Consider the following 24,074-nt stretch of genomic DNA (forward strand, 5'->3'; position numbering starts at 1 on the left):
TGTGTTACTTTTATTGGTTAATGAATAAAGCTGTGTTGGCCAGTGGCTTAGAATAGAGCTAGGCAGGAAAACTAAACTTAATGCTGGGAGAAAGAAGGCAGAGTCAAGGAGAAGACATGTAACCACCCGCTAGAGACAGATGCCAGGGAGGGAATTTTACCTGGTAAGCCACAGCCATGTGGCGATATACAGATTAATAATGGAGATGTGTTAGTTTAGCATGAAAGAGCTAAACTCTTCCATAGCAAACTATGAAACTATGAAAGCTAAACTCTTTCAATAGCTAGCAATATGCTTAAGCTATTGGCCAAACAGTATTGCAAATGATATAGTTTCTGAGTGATTATTTTGTGGTCTAGGCAGCCGGAAAAAGACAAGCAGCCTCTCCCAACAATCAAGCCTCCATCTGCACCCTCTGACTTGGGGGAGGTCACTTGCTTCTTCTATGCGTTATTAAACTTAAAGGAAGTTCTGTTTCGTAGATGTAAAACCTCTGAGATTGCACACATCACTGTGCTCTGTCATCAAAGCCCACTCTGCATTTCTCTGTCTTTGTGGGTATCAGCTCACCTTTGTTATACTGGGCATCTGTGCCCTTGTCGGGGGAGATTGCATTATGGAGTAGTAGCTAGACATTGACTACTTCATATTTCATTAAAATCCTCTGGAGTGCATGGGCGGTGAATCTAAGGTTCCAGACAGATGGAGTCCATCATGACAGGAAAGGCATGGCATATCTGTAGGTCAGAAATATGACTGATGATGGTATATTTGCTGTACTTGCTGCTTACAATGTTCTCCCAATCCTCAAACATCACACAGTTTTAGAGAAAATTGGTCACTATATGGGTCAGTATTGTTTATTTTTATTGATTATCTTTTAATCTGTTAGTTATAGCTAAGTATTTAAAGCATTTCAATGGATCTGTGTGTTTTTCCCAGTCAGCCAAATTTCATTTTAAATACATAAATTCTGTACTTCAAGATGTTAATTTTAGGATTTTTTCTTTTGCAGTTATTGTATATCTTTATAAAACTTCCTTTAGTTTGTCAGGCATTAGTTTTTTTATTCATTATTTCTTACTACCATATGTATGACATACTTTCTTAATCTTTAAAACTTTTCAATACTTTTATGGAAGGACTTCACTAGAATAATCAAGTCTGACAACTTTTATTTTCTGATGTAGTTTCTTTATAGACGGAGGTATTTGCTAATCTGTCTGGTTTTACGCTTGCCTCTTGTTTCCTGTGGGTTCTGTCACACGTCTCTTTCTCTCGCTGTTTTTGAGCTTCCTGGTCAGCACTGTGTTCACGTGTTGGTTCTAAGTTTTCTCTTCTCTGTTTCTCTGGACATTGTTTTTGTCCATGACTAAATACACTGTCCTGTAAGAGTATTACTTTATAAGTTCCAGTGTGTACTAACAGCAACGTCACACTATTGGTTGCCCATTTCTTTAATCTTAGCTGTATTTTTACATGTATTTTAATACTACATGTAATTAGAATTCCATCATTATTAAGGTTATTCCTTGCCATGAATTGTTTGCATACTAAGGATGAAGCTTTGTAATAACATACATTGGTCCCTAAAGTCTGTTTCCAGAGCAGCAGGAATGACTGTCAAGGTCACTGACAGCAGAAGATACTGCCAGTGACTACAACCAGAGAATCTGGGACTCCACTGGACATAGATCTTAGGGATCATTATATTTCATCAACAGGGTGTAATATCGGTGGTCCTGAGTCTGACTGTTCTGTGGCCGTCTCTGAAGCCCTTGCCACCCTCTTTCCTTTCTCACTCATAGCATGATCTGTTGACTGTCTTTGTTCATGAGTGATCTCAAACCATCCGTAATGCACATTTCTTTGATTGAAGAAAGTGAGGTAGGCTTTTTCCCCCCGTAACTTAAAAATAGGCTTATCAATAGCAAACAGTTAATACATATAAAATAGAATCATCTAAATTATTCTTGGGTTTAGAATCAGGGTTTTGTTGTTTTCATTTCAAGATGCAGAAGCCAAGTTCAAAAGACTGGAACAGACTGTGCTGGGAAAGCACCTGTAGTCCTATCATTAAGGACGTAGGAGGTGAACCACAAGTTCAAGGCCAATTTAAGTTACATAATAAGGTCTTGTCTAAAAAAAAAAAGCAGAAAGAAAATAATTTTCAGTAACTTGAGAGCAGAAGTAGTAAGATTGACTTTAGGCTTCACAATACCCAGGATCTCAAATACTGTAATTATACTTATGTCTGTCTTTGTCTCTGCCTCTGTCATCTTTCTCTTAAAATACTAACGTGACCTTTTCTGTTACTCAGAAGGCGGAGCTAAAGTACCTCACACGGTGCTGCCTGCTAACAGAAGTGCTGTAAACTGTATAGAAGTGCTCATAGTAGGCGGCTTCATTTGTGTCTCAAACTTCAGCAGTAGAGAGTCCAGAAAGTGGACTTTCTGACTCTTCCCTCTTCTAGCATCAGAGGAGAAGGGAAAGGTGTGGGCTGAGCCCCTCTGTGGCTTCCAGCGTGGTCTATTCCTTACCGATTTACATATTCCTGCCGCTGATCCCCAGCAAGAGCATTCACTGTATGTTTCACCTCAGATATCCTACCCATGTTTGTATAAATGAAAACACAACTTTGAACCAAATAGAGATGCCTCAGATACCACCAGTCCCTCTTCAATCTCTAGATGTTTGCTCATGTCATTTCCTCATGATACCGTGATTTCTTGCAGTTCTGGTTCTGGATTGTAAAGTTAAAACTTCCATAATCATACCTTATGTAAAATTACAGAGGGAAGAAGAAAAGGAAATTGGTGTTTATATAAACAAACATATATGTTCAGACACATAAAACTGAGAAGGGACTACTTATGGGTAGCTAATATGTAGTCATCTTGTTTGGGAATTGCTGTTGTGTTTATAACTTTATCATTGATACCATGTTCCCTCCAACAGTGTATACTGTTGTATAAGATAGAGGGGTGCTTCGCCATGATAGTAGTTCAGACAGGTATTCTTAAATCATCGAGAGTCTGGTATTGCTTCCTGATAAACCCATCTTAAGCAGAACCCATTTTAAGTAAGCATGTAGTGGGCACCATAATCACAGTGCGTAGGCCTGTCGTGTGGTCGGTTGGGAGCTGCACCTCTCTGCCTTTGCCCAGCATCTTAAGAACATATCTCAATGTATATTGCCAGCCTGGGAAACAGTGAAAATTAAGATGTAAAATATCAGTTTCTACTGAGCATGCTTCTTTTACGCCCTTATAATTTGGACCTTCGTAAATTAGGGGCTGTTCCTGTTGGATGCTGAATTCATCTGTCTGTTTTTGTCTTCCTTACGGAAATTACCCATGCTACTCAAGGTTGCCTGGGTCAACAGCGTGTGCCACATCTTCTGCAGGAGACACCAACAGTGCCTCACTGCTGAGTCACCCCAAATAGGAACTCCTCTCGCCCACTATTTCAGTGAAGTGGGGCATCCAGAACACCCAGGTAGCACTCCCAGCTTTGTGTCAAAGAATTTATTATGTCTCTTTGAAAGATGCCATCTCTTCTGAGGACTCAGCTTTATGAAATGTCAGAGCCCAGAATTACAGGGCAGAAAACATTGTTTTCAGTGGATAAGTGAACTTGGTGCTATATTCCAGTGACTCTAACATGCATAAATTTTTAAACATTAGGTGTTTGGTATTAGACTGCTTTCTAAACCTCAGGGTTTTATTGGTATGGTCAGCCAGAAAGCCATGACAGACTTGTTACTGTTGTCTACACAGATACTGAATCAGTATCCCCAGCTAGGAAGAAAATAAATGAAGTGGTAAGAAAGCCCTGCAAGAAATACTTCGGCATTGAATGTTTATGATAGTTTTACATCGGGAGAAATAATAAATGATAAGAGGTAAGAACTCTGTAATGGCCAAGCCACAGAATGAGTCAGAGGTAGATCCTGGATGTAAAGGGACTTGGGGAGTTCTTTAGTATTTTTTGTTTAATTTTTTTTCTTTGTATATATGTTCAAGAGCAATAGAAAAAGTTATATCAAAGTCTAAAGAGTTCTCAGTGAATGACTCCAAAAAGCATGTCATAGTCACTAGACTTTGTTTTCCCTTAGCAGTGCATGAAGTAATATAATTCTTAGAATCTCCATCTTACTCTATAGCTAACTCTCTGATAGAGTGGTGAGGTCCGCCATTCCCATCCCCATCCTGTAGTCCCCATATGCATGTCAGCAGCTGAAGAAACAGCACCGTTCTCTGCTTCTTGGTAAGCCTCTTTCTTATGTGAGCTTCAAGATTTCAGAACATGTCAGGCTTTCTTGATCATAATTTGGTCTTGGTTTTAAATTAATTTTGAATTATGGTGTTTATTAATCCTTTATTTTTGTTGTTCTCCTGCTTACTATTGAGGTTTGTGTGTCTTTATCATTGTTAATCATCTGTGTCTGTTATCAAAAAATAAAGATGTTTTTCTAACATGTTCATACTACTTTTCTTAAATTGACTATGTAACCAAGTGTGCATTCTGTTTAGAATATCCCCTGCTTAATACTTTTGTATGGTCTCCAAACTTCTTATAATTAACTTTTATTTATTTACTTAAAAAACTATCTTTTCTCATTTTACATACCAATTTCAGTTCCCACTCCCTCCCCTTTTCCCGCTTTCTCCAATTTCCCCCCATCTACTCCTCAGAGAGGGTAACCCCCCAATTTCCCTGGGGGGAGTGTCAATAAAGTCTACCACATTGCTTTAAAGCAAGACCAAGACCTTCCCCACTATATCTAGATTGAGCAAGATATTCATCCAAAGAGAATGGGTTGCAAAACTCCAGTTAAAGCAGTAGGGAAAAATCCTGGCCACACTGTCAATCTGCCCCAGCCATATAACTGTCTATCACATTCAGAGGGCCTAGTTTGGGTCTATGCTGGTTTCACCACTGTCAGGCCCAAGTCTAATGACTCCCATTAGCTCAGGTAAACTGTCTCAGTGGGTGTCCCCATCATGGTCTTGACCTCTTTACTCGCATTGCATTGCATTCTCACTCCTCCCACTCTTCAACTGGACTTTGAGAGCTCAGCTCAGTGCTGTGCTGTGGATGTCTGCCTCTGCTTCCATCAGTTGCTGGATGAAGGTTCTGTGGGGACATTTAAGGTAATCACTAATCTGACTAGTTCAAGGCCAGTTTGGGCACTCTCTCCACTATTGCTTAGGTTCTTAGCTGGGATCATCCTTGTGGATTCCTGGGAATTTCTCTAGTGCCAGGTTTCTTCCTAGCCTTATAATAACTCCCTCAATCAAGATATCTCTTTCCTTGCTCTCCCTCTCTGTCCTTCCCCCATCTTGACTATCTTGTTCCCACAAGTTTTTCTCCCCACTTCACTTTTTCCTTCCTCCTCTCTTTCACCCCTCCCTTCTCTCCCACCTCTACTCTCCCAATTTTCTCAGGAGATCTTGTCTGTTTTCCCATCCTAGGAAAAAATCTAGTATGTTTCTCTTAGGGTTCTTAACACTTAACTTCTCTGGGGTTGTGGACTAGTGGCGCATATCCTTTGCTTTATAGGCATCCATTTATGAGGAGTACATATCATGCTCATCTTTATGGGTCTGGGTTACTGCACTCAGGATGGTTTTTTTTTAGTTCCATTTGTAAAGCAATATACAGCAAGCTGGCAGCCAACATCAAATTAAATGGAGAGAAACTCAAAGCGATTCCACTAAAATCAGGAATAAGACAAGGCTGTCCACTCTCTCCATAGCTATTCAACATAGTTCTTGAAGTTCTAGCTAGAGCAATAAGACAGCAGAAGGAGATCAAGGGGATGCAAATTGGAAAGGAAGAAGTCAAACTTTTGCTATTTGTAGATGATAAGATAATATACATAAGTGACCCTAAAATTACTGATAAACACCTTCAGTAATGGGACAGTATACAAGATTAAATAAAAAAAATCAGTAATCCTTCTATATACAAATGATAAAAAAGCTGAGAAAGAAATCAGAGAAACATCACCATTCACAATAGCCATAAATAACATAAAATATCTTGGGGTAACACTAACCAAAGAAGTGAAAGACCTGTTTGATAAGAAATTTAAGTTTTTGAAGAAACAAATTGAAAGATATCAGAAAATGAAATGATCATCCATGCTGTTGGATAGGTAGGATCAACATAATAAAAATGACAATCCTACCAAAAACAATCTACAGATTCAGTGCAATTCCCATTAAAATCCTAACACAATTCTTCACAAACCTTGAAAGAACAATTCTCAGCTTCTTATGGGAAAACAACGACAACAACAACAACAAAAAAGAAAAGTCTTGGGATAGCCTAAACAATCACGTTCAGTAAAGGAACTTCTGGAGGCATCATTATTCCTGACATCAAGCTCTATTATAGAGCTACAGTCATGAAAACAGCTTGGTATTGGCATAAAAATAGACAGGTTGACCAATGGGATGAAATCAAAGACCTGGATATTAATCCGCATGCCTATGAACACATCATTTTTGACAAAGAAGCTAAAATTATACATTGGATAAAAGAGAACATATTCAACAAATGGTGCTGATGTAACTGAATGTAAACATGTCTAAAATGCAAATCCATAGTTATCACCATTTACAAAACTCAAGTCCAAATTGATTAAAGACCTCAACATAAATCCAGCCACACTGAACTTGAACGAAGAGAAAGTGGTAAGTAGCCTTGAATGCATGGGTACAGGGGACCACTTCCTAAATATCACCCCAGTAGCACAGACACTGAGAGAAACGATATATAAATGGGACCTCTTGATACTGAGAAGCTTCTGTAAAACAGAACAGTCAATAAGACAAAAAGGCACCCTACTGAGTGAGAAAAGTTCTTCACCAACCCCACATCAGAGTACTGATCTCTAAAATATATAAAGAACTCAAGAAAATAGACATCAAAATTCCAAATACTCCAATTGAAAATGGGGTACAGATCTAAACAGAATTCTCAATAGAAGAATCTCAAATGGCAGAAAGACACTTAGCTATCAGGGAAATGCAAATCAAAACAACCCAGAGGTATCATCTTATACCAGTCAGAATGGCTAAGATCAAAAACACCAATGATAGCTTATGCTGGAGAGGATGTGGAGTAAGGGGAACACTCCTCCATTGCTGGTGGAAGTGCAAACTTGAAAACCACTTTGGAAATAAGTATGGTATTTTCTCAGAACATTGAGAATTAACCTACCTCAGGACCCAGCAATACCACTCTTGGGCATATACCCAAAGGATGCTCAATCATACTACAAGGACATGTGCTCAACTATGTTCATAGCAGCATTGTTTGTCATAGCCAGACCCTGGAAACAACCTAAATGCCCCTCAACCAAGAATTGTTAAAGAAAATATGATGCATTTACACAATGTGGTACTACTCAGTGGTAAAAAAAAAAAAATGACATCTTGAAATTTGCGTGCAAATTGATGGAACTAGAAAAAAAAAACATCCTGAGTGAGGTAACCCAGAAAGATGAGCATGGTATGTACTCACTCATAAGTGGATATTAGCCATAAAGCACAGGGTAACAACCCTATTGTCCACGACACTAGAGAAGCTAAGTAACAAGGTAAACCCTAAGAAAATCACACACACACACACACACACACACACACACACACCCATCACTGGGAAGGGGAAATAGACAAGATTCCTGACAAAATTGGGAGCATGGGGTGGGGGGAGAAGGGAGGGCAGAAAAAGAGGAGAGAAGTGGGGGGAGATAGCTTGAGGGATAGTTGAGATGGAGGAAGGACAGAGAGCAAGGAAAGAGATATTTTGATTGAGAGAGCCAGTATGGGGCTAGCAAGAAACCCGTCACTAGAGAAATTTCCAGGAATCCACAAGGATGACCCCTGCTAAGACCCTAAGCACTAGTGGAGAGGGTTCCCAACCTGGCCTTGCCCTGTAGTCAGTTTGATGACTATCTTAAATGTCACCATAGAACCTTCTTCCAGAAACTGATGGAGACAGAAGCAGAGACCAGCAGCCAAGCACTGGGCTGAGCTTGTAAAGTGGAAGGAGTGAGAATAGGAGCAAAGAAGTCAAGACCATGATGGGGTAATTTATCCTTTTCATCAGCAGTTCCAAAGCATCTCCTTAGTTAGAGATGCCTCTTCCTCCACAGTTTCCTCCAGAATGCTTCAGCTCTTCCCTGTACACCTGAAAGAAAGGACAGTGAGGAGAGGAAGGGCAGTCAAAGTAGTGTGTGCCAATGCTAACTCCTTTCTAACACTGTGCCAGAGTTAGAGGAGACCTGAAGTTTCTCCTTCAGTCTACTCTGCACCAGGGTTTCTGTCTCTTTCTGGACACGGTCTCTCCTCTGAGTACCCCCTTCTCTTTCTACACTTTACTTTACACAGGGGCCTCTCTCTAGGACTGCCTGTGGGCTGCTCCCTCCCAGCTCTTAGATTTCACCACTGAAACAGTCCCAGCCTCCTGTGGCTCTGGAGATCACTGCTGCTCTTTGGAGCCCTCATATGAGACCTGACAAAGCACCTGTTCCACAGAATATTGCTGCAGACCTCAAACCACCCTGTCTTATTTAGGGCTTCTATTTCTGTGAAAAGACTCCCATGACCATGGCAACTCTTGTAAAGGAAAACATTTAATGGGGATAGCTCACTTACAGTTCAAAGTTTTAGTTCATTATTGTAATGATGGGACACGACATCATGCAGGCAGACATGGTGCTGGGGAAGGAGATGAGAGTTCTTATATCTTGGTCCCACAGGCAACAGGAAGTGATTGAAACACTGGGTGTGGCTTGAGCTGATATGAGACCTCAAAGCCCTCACTCCTAGTGACACACTTCCTCCCACAAGGCTGCACCTATTCCAACAGGACCACACCTCCTAATAGTGCCATTCTTTATGAGCTTATGGGGTCCAATTACCTTCGAACTACCACAGCCCTGGATGAGGTGTTTCTCTGAGACCCTTTTATCTGGCCTTCTTAAGTAAATTGGCTGCTATTGGCAGGTCTAGTTATAAATTCTCCCAGTTTGTCTGTAGGTGGTGCCATCCCTACCTGAGAGCTGTTAGCACCTCTGTTTTATTTTCAGATGAAAAAAATAAGGTGAACTACTTTAATACACGCTGGTGTCTTACGTACCTGTTCAGTGGTTTTCAGTCTTAGTTTTCACTTGATGTTGTACCTGACTGAGCAAAATCTTCTAGTGTTTGTGTGTTCTAGGCCCTGTAGTAAGAATCAGCAATGCAAAGACAAACAGATCTGTTGTAAACAGTCAAGTGGTATTTGAAGAAAAATATAGTTGACCTTATTAAACAGTCAATATAAAGTTTTCTTAATAGTATTATGAACTTTTATGAAGGATTTTACCTTGCTGTTGTCATAACTGCTATCAACCTTACCAAATTAAATATGTTAAGGGGCCTAACATTTGTAGTGATTCTCTAGGGAATTTTCAGTGAATTCAGGTGCAATATTGGAATGGTATGAAGGATGTGAGAGGGCTTTATTTTGCTTAGTGTTGCATAAATAGGTTTCTGGGAGCAAGAAAATGGAGATTAGTTTTCTGATAGGATGGTCTGTGCGGGAGTTTCATAACCTGATTTGTGTGCATGAAATAATGCTCTTGAAATGCTCTTGTGTATTCCTAGCACATCATCTGGGTAAGGGTCTAAAATTGTGTTTCTCATCTGTTGTCCAAACCTACAGAAATGGCAAAAGAATTTTGTAGATTTGAATTTGAATTCTACATAGCCCCATTCTGCCACCTTCTGGTTGACTCCATTTCTTTTACTGCTGTGTGCTAATTGTCATCTAACTATATCATGGTACCCAATATTTTTTTTAATTTGGGGCCTGAGACACTTCAGATGGGGTCAGTTTAAGCTATAACCTAGTTCTCACCTCAGACTCATTTCTTGATTGTAAAATGTGCTAAAAGTTATTGGTAACATGTGGGGCTGTTTACTGTAGAGTATGCACTCATAACTACTTTTGATGTTTCCACAATTCCAAAGTTCCTAAAGGTGTTGCCTGATATTAAAATTGTCACGTTTGTTAGCCATTTATCACAGTCTCAATAAAAAAAAAATCCAGGAAAGTAATATAGAAATGAAAGTTTAGTAAAACAATGCAGCCTTCTCATAGAGAAACTAATGTTGGACCTGCTCATTTCTTGTTGGAACTTTAAAATAAAATGAGAATAAAATTAGAAAATCTTAGTGCTTTTTAATCCCTGTTTTTTGATGTGTTTTCACAATCCCAAAGTATGGCCAAATTTCTAAAACATGTAAGAAGAGAAACTTGGAGGCTTACCTTTGTGATTAGAGTACTTGCCTAGTAAGTGGGTGAACATAGATCCAGTCTTCAGTCTCCAGCACAAAAAAGGAAGGAAGGAAGGAAGGAAGGAAGGAAGGAAGGAAGGAAGGAAGGAAGGAAGGAGAAAGAAAGAAGGAAGGAAAGAAAGAAGGAAAGAAAGAAAGAAGAAAAGAAAGAAAGAAGAAAGAATGAAAATAACCTTTTGAAAATGCTGTTTATTTAAAATAAATTTAAAAGTAGTGGAGTGCCTAGTATGCTAAAGTAGTTGAGAATATATGTGCTATAATGAGGACTAAGTGCTCTTTAGGGATTGAGCAGATAGTTCACTCTATCACATTTGAAAACATGATTTCAATCTCCAGAATAAATACAAGGTGGGGGGGGGGTTGGATGGGACATGATGGTTTGTGTTCTGAGTGGATGCCATGGAATTTATATAAAAATTACATTTTGAAAGGACTAAGATTTTATGTGTTTAAATGTTTGTCTACATGAATGTATGTGTCTCACATGTATGTCTGGTACCCACAGAGGCCAGAAGAAGGCATCAGAGTTACAGACATTTGTGAGCTGCCCTTGGTTTCTAGGAACTGAATCTGGGTCCTTTGCAAGTGCTTTTAACCATTTGCCATCCTTCTAAGCCATGTGTCTAACTTTCTGCACATCATTCTGTGACAAAAGCCCTGTAACAAGAGTGGATCACAGAAAAGTATATATGTTAATTCTACACTGAAATTATATCGAAAGTTAAGAATTTTTAATTTTTTATTTCTAAATCAGTTATCAAATTACTAAAAAAAAAAAGGAGAAGATTGGCTTCTAGAGTTGATTGATAAGATGCAGTAAGTCCACATCATCCTATCTCTCCCACCAGATACATATAGTAGCTATGGAGACACTTTGAAGAGTAAATGACAGCAGGCAGTTTTGCTCGGAAACTAAACCCTGGAAAGAGAAGGACATGGTAGTGAATTTCATGGTTTTAAAATCCCCCATCCACACCCACCTTCCAGTTTATACTGCAACGTGGTCCCAAAACTGTGCAGCGGGATTCCACAGAACTTGCTTGGTGATCCTATCTGGATATTTATCTTTTCTTCTTTAGGCTTCTAGATGTCCAGGGTATCTTGACTTTTTGAAGATGAGTATTTTCCTGCAAAGACAAGAACAGAACCCTGCCCCAGCCCTTATGAGGTTTCCTTACCACCTAATTGGTTGTCATCTCTGTGGATGAGCCATCATGTCTCTTTCTCAAGAGATTACTCTTTTTCAAACAGAGTCTTTATTAATTTTGATGTTATCCTTCACTTTTCTTCTGTTGAAACAAGAGCAAAACCCCTTCTCCAATGTAGCACATCTCCTGGCTTCCATTGTGAGGTCAACACATCCTTGAAATACACCAGCTGATTTAATTCAGAAGATTTTTTTCTATTATACAGTGTGTCTCTGTTGCTGTTGTTCCTTTCTCATTAGCGTTAAGAAAATTCAAGGTTAATAAAGCATGATTTAATCTATTTCTGGAGGTATTTTCCAACCCTTTTGGTTTTTTTTAACATATCTTTTATAGTTCAGTTTGATCTTTCTATAACTGCCTGACCTGTAGGATTGTGTGGTATACCTGTAATATGCTTAATATTACAATGAACAAAAAAATGTTTCATTTTCTTAGAGACATATGCTGGACCATTATCTGTCTTTATTTGTGCAGGTATACCCATGATGGCCATAACTTCTAATAAATGTGTGATTACTGAATCAGCCTTTTCTGAGCTCAAAGCAATTGACCATTGAAAACCTGAATAAGTGTCAATGGTGTGGTATACATATTTTAATTTTCCAAATCTGCAAAGTGGAACACATCCATCTGCCAGGTTTTATTCCTTTGACTACCTTTGGGTTACTCCTTGCAAGGAGTGATGTTTGGTTATAGAAAGAGTAAGTAGGACATCTCTTTATAATCTCCTTAGCTTGTTGCCATGTAATAGAAAACTCCTTTAAACATTTGCTATTGACATGATATTTCTTATGAAATTCTGAGACCTTCAACATACTTGTGATCAATAATTGATCAATTTCTGCATTACCTTGTGCTAGATGACCTGGCAAACTTGTATGGGATTGGATGTGTGTTATGTATATGGGACAAAGCCTATTCCTGATTATATCTTGACCCTGTATGCATAATGAAGTTGATTCTGTATCTGGTATAAATCCAGCGCTTTCAATATGCAAGACAACTCTTTCTGCATATTGTGAGTCAGTAACTATATTAAGAGGTTCTTTAAAATCCCTTAGTAACATGAAAATAGCATATAATTCTACCTTTTTGGACAGAATTATAAGGGTTTTGTTCCACTTTAAATCTTCTGATCTGTTACCTGCCTTTCCTGATTTATTTGCATCAGTATAGAATGTATGGGCTTCAGTTATTGGTGTGTCCTGTGCAGTGCAGGGAAGGATCCAAGTAGTTCTCTTTATAAGGTTTATTCTATCACTTTTGGGATAATTGCTATTAGTCTCTCCTAAAAAATTAGCACAAGCTCTTTGTCAAGGTTTGTTGTCTTTCCATAATTTTTTAATTTCTTCAGTAGTAAAAGGCACTATAATCTCTACTGGGTCTATCCCTGCTAGTTTATGAAGTCTCAATTTACCTTTTATTAATTCAGAGACTTTTTCCACATAAGTTTTAAATTTTTTACTTGGTTTATGTGGCAAAAAGATTCTTTATAAGATAATGTCTTCCCTTTGCATTAAAATTCTATAAGGGAAATTCTGGAAGGCAATATGACTAAAATGCAATTAAGATTTGGATTCACCCTATCCACAAATCAGAGCCTCTCAATTATGTTGAGAGGATAATGAATGAATTATGTGAAATTTAAGCTGAAACAAGAAGAGGCTGAAAAGTAGAAGATAAAAGGTAAATGCACTAAAATAGAAATAGTTACCAACAACAAATATGAATCTATGTCAGCAATCACTTTTAAGAATGATGCAGTATACCAATTACAGGACAGGACATTTTCAGGGTAGATTTAAATGAAACTCAAATACAAAACCGAAACCAATATCCAACTATGTTTTTTATCTAGGAAGCCCACAGTAAATAAAGTCTGATGGGTAGAAAGGGGACAGAAAATTTGCCTTTCAATCACTAACATAAGGAAGCAGAAATGGCTGCATTGACTTTAGAAGCTAACCTCAGAACATGAGATTGAGATTGATTAAGGACACAGGGTATTATATACTCATTATCAGTCAGCTCTCTGGAAAGCAATTCTAAACATTTGCATTTTACTAATAGAACTGAAGGGAGAATCACAAATCCATGATCACCATCAGGGACTCCAGCATTGCTCTTTTAAAAATTAATCAGACAGGTTGAAAATTGCTCCATGTATTGATCACCTGAACAGTGATGACAGTCAGCTCTATACAGTTGATGTGTGTGAACTGTTCTATTCTACTGAATACATTAACAGCAAAATATCAGCCCACCCCAACCCACTATGTGGATTGTTCACCAAAAGACTACATTCTCGGCCAGAAACCACAGTTCAGCAAACTAAAAACAAAGGTTACATAAACTATTTTCTTACACTGCAGTGAACCTTAACTAGAAATCAATACTAGAAAGCCTCTAAATATTTGGAACTTAAAGAGCAAACCCTAGTAATAATGAACATACCTGTTTCCCTGATCTTGATTTTAAATACTATAGTCCAGTTTAGACTGAACTTTTTGTCACACCCAATACCACAGCCATTCAGTCCCAAAGAACACACAGGGGTTTACATTATTATAATTATAACTGTTTGGCCTATTAGCTCAGGTTTATTATTAACTAGCTCTTATAACTTAAATTCACCCATAATACTTATCTATGCTTTAGCCTCATGGCTTGGTACCTTTTCTCAGCAAGGCATTACCATCTTGCTTCCTCTGTATCTGGCTGATGACTGACTCTCTGCCTTTCCTCTTCCCAGAATTCTTCATCTGGTTGTCCTGCCTATACTTCCTACCTGGCTACTGGGAGCGTTTTATGAAACCAGTATGAGTGACAGATCTTTACATTGTACCAGAGCATTTTCCATCAGCAGTATAATAAAAGGGAGACATGGGTCTTGGAGAAAGTGCAGAATCTAGGACTCGGACAGGGATGAACATGGGGTTGCTGAGGGCTTGAGAAAGTGAGGTGTTCAGACACACATGCTCGAGCATTCATACACAAAGTGAAGTACATTACAGGGACACAGGCAATCAAAAGAACTTCCGGTGGCCAGACTGAGAATAAATAATATGGTGTTGAATTATAGGCCAAAATGTAAATCTACAAGTTAATGACTTAGTACATTAATGGGGGCAAAGACTCTCATTTCCCATGCAGAAGAATTGCTTTTAGCCTTCAGGGAAGTAGAGTGTAACTCCTTAGGTGTGTTGTGCACAGTGACTTCCTTGCAGAAAAGAGCAGAATTGACAGTGTGGGTGAGAAAAGTATTCTAACTGCTCATTACTAGCTACATTGATGGTCAAAGCTTCTGCAGGATAAGTTATACTGATACATAAACTTGATGTAGCATGATATAAATAATTGAGCTTCTTAGTCTTCACTCCGACTAATCATGAAAACAAGAAAATTCTGGTGAGGGACGTTTTGCAGAGTATTTGACCAATGCTTCCTAAATTTGTGGGAACAACAAAAAAGATAGCTCTAGAGATTGTCAAAGCCAAGAGAAGCATAGAGACACGAGAACTAAGTGTAGTGTGACACCCTGGGTGGAATCCTGGTGCAGAAAAAGCTGTTATGTAAAACCAATTCTGAATGAATTGGTTATCCTTAGTGTGTCATTGTGATTGAGTAATTATAAAAGTTCACCATGTAAAAGGAGAATGTCAGTAAAACTGGAGAGTGAGAATTTTTGCAACATTATACATTTCAATCTGTTATAAAATAAAGTCTTTAATGAAAGAAATTTTGTTGATGTAAAAGTCTATAGAATGCAGATTGTCTGTGTTATTAAAAGCTCTGCTTGCTTGGGGATTTTGGATGGCATGAGAGAGAAATAGTGAAGAAGCATTAGAAAAGTTGAGGTGGATCATCTTTGTTGTGATAAAGTTAGGGAGGAGGTGGAGCCACCGTCCTCTTCGTCATAGATGTGATCTCACTGCTGTATTTTCATATCAAGAAGATTTAAAGGAATGCACTAACCTAAGAAAATGTGTAATTTCCAGCATGTTAGCTCTATTCATTAAAATTTAAGGAATAAAACAAGAGAAACTGTAAATCTAAATCCACTTATGTCAATAATTACATTAAATGCTACTGGTCCATACAAGATCCAGCACTGTGCTGTTTGCTGCTCCTTTGAGTATTTTAAAGATTATTGTTTAAAATCAGGGGAGCTGGGGAGAATGTGCCATATAAACATGATTACAGTTAATTATAATTTGACAGAATCTAGCATTACCTAGGTAACAAACCTCTTGTCATGTTTTTGAGGGACTTTGTAAATGATTCTATGCAATCCCATCAAAATTCCAATGTCATTCTTCATAAAACTAGAAAAAATAGTTTGAAATTTCATATGAAACAAAAGTAGGGAATAGCCAAAATGATCCCTAGGAGAATATCTACATGCTAGAATATCTGCTCTAAAACAATGAATTACATGGAAAAAACATATACATCTACAAGCTATTTCATCAAGTGATATGCTGGTATCTGACAAATATCATATGCTTTCTCATAAGGACCCTAGTTTACAGTGTCTCCGTGTGTTTGTAAGTAGTGGTGAGTGTCCAGGAGGTGGGGGAAATGTTGAGAAAGTGAGAAAGAACGAAGTGTGATGTGAAAGGAAAGAGAAAATATGGTGGAGGGTAGAAGAAGGAACAAGAGTCAAGAGAACAAATATTGTTTGGAAGTGCCATAATGAACACTAATGCTGGATGACATGCTGATTTATTTTCAAATCAAAACAAAGACCAAGCCAGGTGGTGGCGGTGCACACCTTTAATTTAAGCACTTGGGAGACAGAAGCAGGTGAATCTCTGTGAGTTCGAGGACAGCCAGGTCTACAGAGTGAGTTTCCAGGACTCCAAAGCTACAAAGAAATCCTGTCTAAAAAACAACAACAACAAAAACAAAAAAATTTAAAAAATCAAAAAACAAACAAAAATATCCCAAAGACCAAATAATTAAGCGAATTCCAACCTATAGAAGATAGTAAACAGCACTGTTTCCTTAATGCTCCCAGAAGGACAGAACCAGCATATTGTGTGAATACAGTTTAAAGGGTTTGTGTTTGGTTAGCTTACATGCCTAGGACCATCTACACTGATAAAGAAACAGAACCGGATTCCCTGTCCAGAAAGCCATGAGTCTCAGCCATCCCACTCCAGTGCTGGAAGCCAGAATCTGCCTGAAAGTCAGCAGTAGTGTGTCCACCCAAAGTGACCGCAGGAGCTGGCGTGTGACATGAGCACAGTAGGTGCTCACAAAGGTCCTGTGCGGATGGGGAACCTTGTTAGCCAACCCTCTTTAGGAGTTGGGTCTTAGCCAAAGTTGGTTGCTATAGCGTTGCAAATGAGACTTCGGGTGATTGCTCAGGTAGCTAATTGTCTGCTTCATATTCTGCTTGCTTTGGAAGCTACTTGATTACACTTCCTGTCCACTCCAGTAATATTATTTCCCTTCTCAGGCCTTCGATGGGGTTGAAGATTAGATAGTTGTAGTTACCTTCCTTCTATGATTTAGCCAAGCATATTTCTGATGTAAGACTTAGACTCCTTAAAATAGAGTGTTAAAACATTTGTCATGTGTTCTTTGCTTAATATTACTTATGTTGGTTGTAATTTTAAACTTGGTATCTGTTCTTATTGTATATAGTTTTGTATTGGGTTTGGATCACTCTTGTTGAGACAAAAGGGGGAGATGATGGGGAACCTTGTTAGCCAACCCTCTTTAAGAGGTGGGTCTTAGTTAAGGTGTGGCTTTGCTGGGACCTAGGGTAAAACTTGTGCTCCTCCGTGTGTGCACTGGTGTTCTTGGATTTCTCATTTTCTGTTCCATGAGTTCCCCCCTAATAATAAATAAAATAAAATTGTTTTATCCTTAGCTAGCCTGGTTATTTCAACACTGTGCTCTTGGCAACTCCTTTCTCATCTGACTGTTAGCTTGTAGGAAGGCACCTCCCATGTTCAGCAAAGATCTTCCTTCCCAGCATTATTCCATGTCAGCTAAGTAGAAATGCCTTCACAGACACCCAAGGGGACCTCAGTAGTATGAGACACCTCTTAGTCCGTGTGTGTACACATATACAGAGAAATGGACGATTCAGTTGAACTATAACTATTGAAGAAACTGTATTGCTATTTGTGATCTTTAAATGAAAACAAAGCCTTCCTTGCTCATATAGTTTCCCAAAACTTTTAAGGGAAAAAAAATGAGCGTCTCTTTTCAGAATTCCTTTTTGAAAATAGAAGACGTACGTCTCAGCTTACTTTATGAAGTCACCTTATTTAACCTGATTCCAAAAACCATACACAAAATCTGAAAGTAATGCTGTTAAGCAGTGTCTGTTATAAATATAGGCACAAAAATTCCTAAAGCATTACTAGTAAATTAAATCCAGCAGTATATAAGAATGGGAGATGTTTCTCTTAGGCTGGTTCAGACAGAATTGAAACCGTGTGATCTCATCAAACAGTGTATCTTCAAATCATCACTAAAAGCAGGAGGAAATTTGTTAGTTCAATAAAGAATAACTACCAAAATTACATCTACAGTTAACATAGTAAATGAAGAAAAACTTTCTTCCTAAGTCATAAACTAAGACAGAGATATCTTATCCTCGCTTCTGTTGAGCATTGTGCAGGAAGTCATAGACCGTCCGTATGGCAAGGAAAGCACAGGTGGCAGAAATCTTGGGGGAACGCTATCCAAAAATGATTAAATGTATATAGAAAATTCCAAGAAATCTACAAAAAGAAAAAAGGGGACCTAGTATGGTAGCACAAGTAAACTATTCATTGTCAATACATAAAAGCCAGTAGTGAACAAGTATAAAATATCATTCAAAATTGTTATATTATGTTCTATTTCAATACACCATAGTATGTGTGGTTCCATACTTTTAAACACTTAAAAGCAAATTTAAACCTTGAAAACGGCTTGAGTATAGTCTACCAAGTTATGTGTAAGTTCTCCATATTGAAAACTGTAGAAAACTGATTTTTTTTTTTTTAAATACACTCAGTTTAGTGGTTGCCAGGAAACTCTAGGATCCTGGACTGAATGTACAGAATTAAGATGTTATTTCTCTCAGTGAGCAAAATCCCAATAAAACCCTAACATGATTACGTTTATAAAGATGACTAGATTGATTTGGCCCTGGTTTTAAACACACACACAGAGAGGGAGATGGGAGTGGGGAGGAAGGTGAGGAAACAGGAAAATGATTGGGTGGGAGCTGGAAGATTTACACTGTAAGATGTTTAGGTTGACTAGCACTTCTGTGGCCTCCAAGTCAGTATGGTAGAGGTGAAGGCACCGACAGAGGTAGATGAAGGAGCAGATCAGGACCCACAGATGTGAACACTTGACTTTTGACAGGTGCAAATGCAGTTTAATTGCCAGTGGATGTGTAAATTGTGGTGAATCAATACAGTGGAATGCTCATTAAGGTGAAATCTTCAGACTCCATGGATAAATGGCAGCTCCTACGTTATGCTAAATGGATATCACATGCTGTATGAAGCCACTTAGATGACATTGTAGAAAAGGCAACAGTATATTCTAAACTTTTATTTGAGTAGCAAGGTCATGTCATTTGTCCTCCACGTGAAGGCAACATCATTGCATATTAAATATGATTCCTTGTCTTCCTTAGCCTTCAAACTTCTGTACATAATTTTGTGTGGCCCCAGATTGGTTGTAAACAGATGTAGACAACAAAACTGAGCAGCCACAAGGTGGCCACCTGAAGGAAAACATGCCCACGGCAGAGTCTCAGATCCCTGCCTTAGATCCAGTAGCCCACCATGTCCACCACCTCACCTCCACTTCCCACCCACAAGAAACTGCAACTGACCTGAAAGGTGTTTCTGGAGAATTATATTCATGCAGCCTAATGGCCCAGAACTGAGGCTTAAAACACTTGGTGACTGTGGGCAAGTCGGTAAGGTTTGCAAGTTTGTGTCCATCTTGAAATGGGCATGCTCAGCTGAGCATGGTGCCATCGTCCTGCAGTGCCAGCGCACAGGGAGTCTGACATAGCAAGATCCTGTCTCAAAATACAGTTTTTGAAATATCTGAGAATATATCTCAGTAGTTTTAGTACTTGTTTTAGAACGTATGACCCCAGGTTGAATCCCCTGTAAGGGACACTGGGGTCAGTGGTGGGAATCACATAATATTAGTTCTATTTCTCATTTATAAATATTTTATGCACCTGACTGTCACAATGCAGATCTTCTGGTGTATGGTAAAATGCTTAGCAAATATATCATTAGTGTTTAATATTAAATATAAGAAGCAATGTGTGTGTGTGTATAGACGTATGTATTGCATCCCACAACCATCAGAGCAAGCTCACCTCTGAAAACTGCTGCTGTGTCTGCTGATTGCGGTTCAGCTGCAGCTGCAGTTGTTTCTCTCAGGCAGTAGAGGCCAGCAGAGCTCTTCTGGGATAAAAGGCAGCTCCTCTGAGCACCTCCATAGCAACAGCTGCCTGGTCATACTACCAAGAAAAATATTTCAGAAATTAAATATTCTATATTCTGCATGGTCTTTCAAACAAAAAGAGACAGTTTTATTTAAATAAAAAAGAAAAGCTTTCAAACATAGCATTTTTAAGATACTAGTTTGTGAATTTTACTTTTTTGCTATAATAATTGTGTATCTTATGTGTTTTAATTAAATGAATCTCATTTCTTGTTTGAAATGTGGGAATTCTGTATTTAAGCAACATCAAACATAAGTCTGGCTAAATCTCTGTTAAAAATGAATACGGCTCAGCTGAAATGTTACACTCAGTTGTGTTTGACAAGGAAGCACCGTGGCTGTGGTATCTGGGGAGGCCAGAGAAACAGATTAACAATTGTCGGTGGTGAGGAAAGCAGGGGCAGCAGGGGTGATTTTGGAAATCTGTGTTTGCACTTAATAAGCATGAAAGAATGAAGACAAACTTTGATTGTGGAGCACTGTGTAAAGTCCAGTAATGTCACCTCCATTATTATCTTTACATAAATTACTCAGTGCTGTCTGGTGTGTTTATAAATTAGTCCTATTATAAATAAGAATATTTTCTAATATCTGGTGATTTTACTTAGACCTTTAGAAAGAGGTCTAACAGTGAATGTTTCACTTTATGTTTATTGATCTTGTAACAATGTGCATTGCACTTTACAAATTCAGGTAAGACAGCAGGGTCACGGGTTGATAAACAGCCAGTATTAATATGAAATGATAAGGGCCCTGGAAACAGGAGAACAGTTTGCTTTCCTAAGAGTCGTGTGGAAGTGCTGTTCTGGCAAGGTGACATTGGTGGTGAGCGTGACAATGAGTAGAATTGTGTTAGGAGAGCAAGTCAAAGAAATTCAGAAGTTTGATCCATTTTTTGCTTACTGGTCTCTCTGTGCTCTGGATACTTTTAAACACTGCAGGCTCCATCCAGTCTTCTGTTTCATGTAAGACAATGTCAGGTGTTAATAAATCATTGATTTTACACATTTGATGATTTTTGACAAAAGCTACACATTTTTAAAATTAATCATATAGTTATTTTTTAAAGTCTTTCCCTTTAATTTTCTCTATTTCTGGTATTTGAACATCCAAAGGAAAAAACTACACATTCCTGACACACATGATATCAAAAGGCAAATCCTTAGAACCCTTGTTAAGTGCCCTGCAGTACCCTTTGTCCTGCAGATTGGAGAGGCTAAATTTTATTTGCTGTAAGTAATGTTTCTAAGATCGTTATATCAGAAGATGAAGGAAGCAGCAGTCTTCTGTATTAGGAGTTTAACATTCCTCAACCAATTGGAAGAAATTCTTTTTCTCTGAATGAAAATTTCTTGGTATGGCTGACAGCCAAGAAAATTACAACCTATGGTTGCCATATGATTGTCTTCCAAAATTTAAATCTGACTTTTTTTTTATTTTTTCCAAATGTTAGAGTTTTGAAATGCACTATTTATAGACAGGCACATATCCAGAAATAAATTTGATAAGTAAAACTGGTATGCAAAATTTGTGTAATTCCCCTATGTATTAAACTTAAGTGAGTGAGTTAGCAACTTTGAGTTCTTTGAAATTAGTTCAGTTTTTTTCTTAGTTATGACATATGTTATCCGTTGTTTTTTGAAAGAGTCTTGTCACATCTAGTCATACCAATTTTGATGAAATGTTAGCTGCTTATAAAGACTCATAAAGTCTGTCTATCTAGGCCGACTTCCTGTAAGCTAATTCTAGCATGTTAATATTTGGCCTCTAGTTACATGGGGTTGTAATACATGTTTAACTAGTTTTCCCATATTTTGAAAAATACTTTTTACCCTCCTCTGTGCACTTTTATACTTCCTGTGCTCATTCCCATGCATATTCCTATCAGAATCATAAGAACCTAGAGCCTTTTAGCAGCTGTTTCAAGGTTTAAGTGTGCGTCTCTGGCCGAGATGAGGGGTTTGGCAGAGGACGGCTGTCGTGTGCTGTTTTATATTAACAGGAAGCAGCAGTGGTGGTTTGCAAACCCTGCAGACAGGAAGTTTAACACATGCACAGCCCTTAGCTTCTCGATAGGAAGTTGAGCTCCTTCTGGAAACATTCGCAGTGACTTTAAAGTGTAAATGCACGTGAATGGCAGCCTACAAAGAACTGTCCTTCAGCCAGCACACGGGCACATCCTCAGCCCTCCAGAAGCTGGAAGGCTTTGCTAGCCGCCTGTTCCACAGACACTCCAAAGGCACCGCACATGACCAGAGAGCAGCTCTGGAGAGTGACAGCCTTCGGGTCTCTGAGCAGACTGCCTTATGGGACAGATCAAGTAAGTGTTCTGGTTTTTTTCACCGATACATTGTAATTAGTAGCTAAAGTGCTTGGGGTTTCAGGATCAGAAGTAAAGAACCCAGTTTTGTCTGTTGTATTATGATTTGCAGAAGGACATTTTTCAAGATAATGAGAAATTCGATAAAACTTAGTAAGTTGAGCTGAGTCATGTGTAGTTCATTTTTTAAAATTTTATATGACTTCCTTAAGTCAAATATCAATGATAAAATCGGTGATATTCTTATATAATTTCTAATATATGTCACTGTTGGTGTTTTTACTTTTTATTTTGAGGTACAAAAAAACAAACAAATATAAACAATGACCTGATTACTTTTCAATTTCTTTTATTTATAACTAACTTTACATTTTTAATGTTACATTTGTTTACAGTTACATTTTATTGGGTTTATCACCTGTCTTTTAATGCATATGTAAAAGTTATTTCAGTTCTTACAGAAAAACCTTCTAAAATAGATTAGTAATCTATGTAAAATTGTACATTCATTACATGATTGAGATCAAAATCTTTCATATTTGCATTTTATATCATGCATGAATATTATCATAGGCTAAACAAGTTGCATATTGTATTACATTTCTTCGGAGCCTGTTAAAATGTTCAGACTCAGTGTTTCGCTAAATGATTTAGAAGCTTTGATGGCATGAAGTGTAAAGGCTGTTTCACATTTAAACAGCACTAGCACCTCTGTTCCCATGTTTTAGCTAGGACCCTTCCTGAGGAGCCCACTGCCTTGTGGTTAAGGAGAGCAGTGGTTGCCTTGTTTTCTGTCATCAAATAAAACTAGAATTTACCTCTTTGTAGTCATGGGTTCCAAAGCAGTTAAGGAAGAAAACTCATTTTTAAAATAAAAAAAAAATGTACATGCAGATTGCTCTGGACAAGCTTACGCTAAGTTTTACTGCATCAGAATTGTTTTGTAACTCCTTGAAGCTGCTCTAGGGAGAAAGCGTGTTTCTGTATAAAACTATCTTAACACAGTGTATTTCTCTGTCTGTCTGTCTGTCTGTCTGTCTCTCTCTCTCTCTCTCTCTCTCTTTCTGTGTGTGTGTGTGTGTGTGTGTGTGTGTGTATGTGTGTGTGTGTAGGGAGCGGGGGAGCGAGTATGTGTGTGGGGGTGTTTTTACCCAAGATTTCCTGCCTCAGCTTCCTGAGTGCTATGATTATAAACCTGCACCATCATGCCCAACTTCTCATAAGCTCTCACTACTTGGATGTAATCGTCACTGCATGGGAAGTTAGCAGGTGAAGAGTCTGCTGTGTGTCTAGTTCATGGACTGCTGAGGACTGCAGTGGCAGCACAGGCTAGCAGATCTCCATGGCCCGGTGCCTGATCTGTAAATTGCAGTCTTATAAACCCTTTTGGGGATATTTTGTGTTCTTTAAAAGTATTTCTAGTTTCAAACAAGGAACAAAAACAGAGTTATTTTCTGCATTTGGAAGGAATGTAATGGAATTTAATCATTGGCGTTATGTTTGCACTTGACTGAAAGGGCTGGAGGTGTGGAAGACCTGTATACTTTCTGTAACATTTGTAAATGCAGCAACAGTAGAATACAGTCTTGGGACAGACACATGATTTCTTTTAGAAAAACAGACTTTAAAATGCTGGGGTTTTTTTTTTCTCTATTGAAAAGAAAAAAAAACAAATAAGGCAATAGTATTATGGCATGCAAA

General features: G+C 38.3%; 1 protein-coding gene across 2 annotated transcripts in view; it reads left to right on the forward strand.

Annotated features, from left to right (window-relative positions):
- Positions 1 to 24,074, forward strand: part of Prkacb (protein kinase cAMP-activated catalytic subunit beta) — an 86,643-nt gene that overhangs the window by 9,120 nt on the left and 53,449 nt on the right. Inside the window, exon 1 of one of the 2 annotated variants that reach the window (XM_048453620.3) lies at positions 22,092 to 22,373. The exons of the other annotated variant lie outside the window; for it this stretch is intronic. Coding sequence (XP_048309577.1) covers positions 22,187 to 22,373 — 187 coding nt within the window. The 5' untranslated portion in view covers positions 22,092 to 22,186. Of the gene's footprint in view, positions 1 to 22,091; positions 22,374 to 24,074 lie in introns of those variants that run through there. 2 annotated transcript variants of the gene reach the window in all.

This window comes from Myodes glareolus, chromosome 17 (genome assembly GCF_982192425.1).
Source record: "Myodes glareolus chromosome 17, mMyoGla1.1, whole genome shotgun sequence".
Taxonomy (NCBI): Eukaryota; Metazoa; Chordata; class Mammalia; order Rodentia; family Cricetidae; genus Myodes; species Myodes glareolus.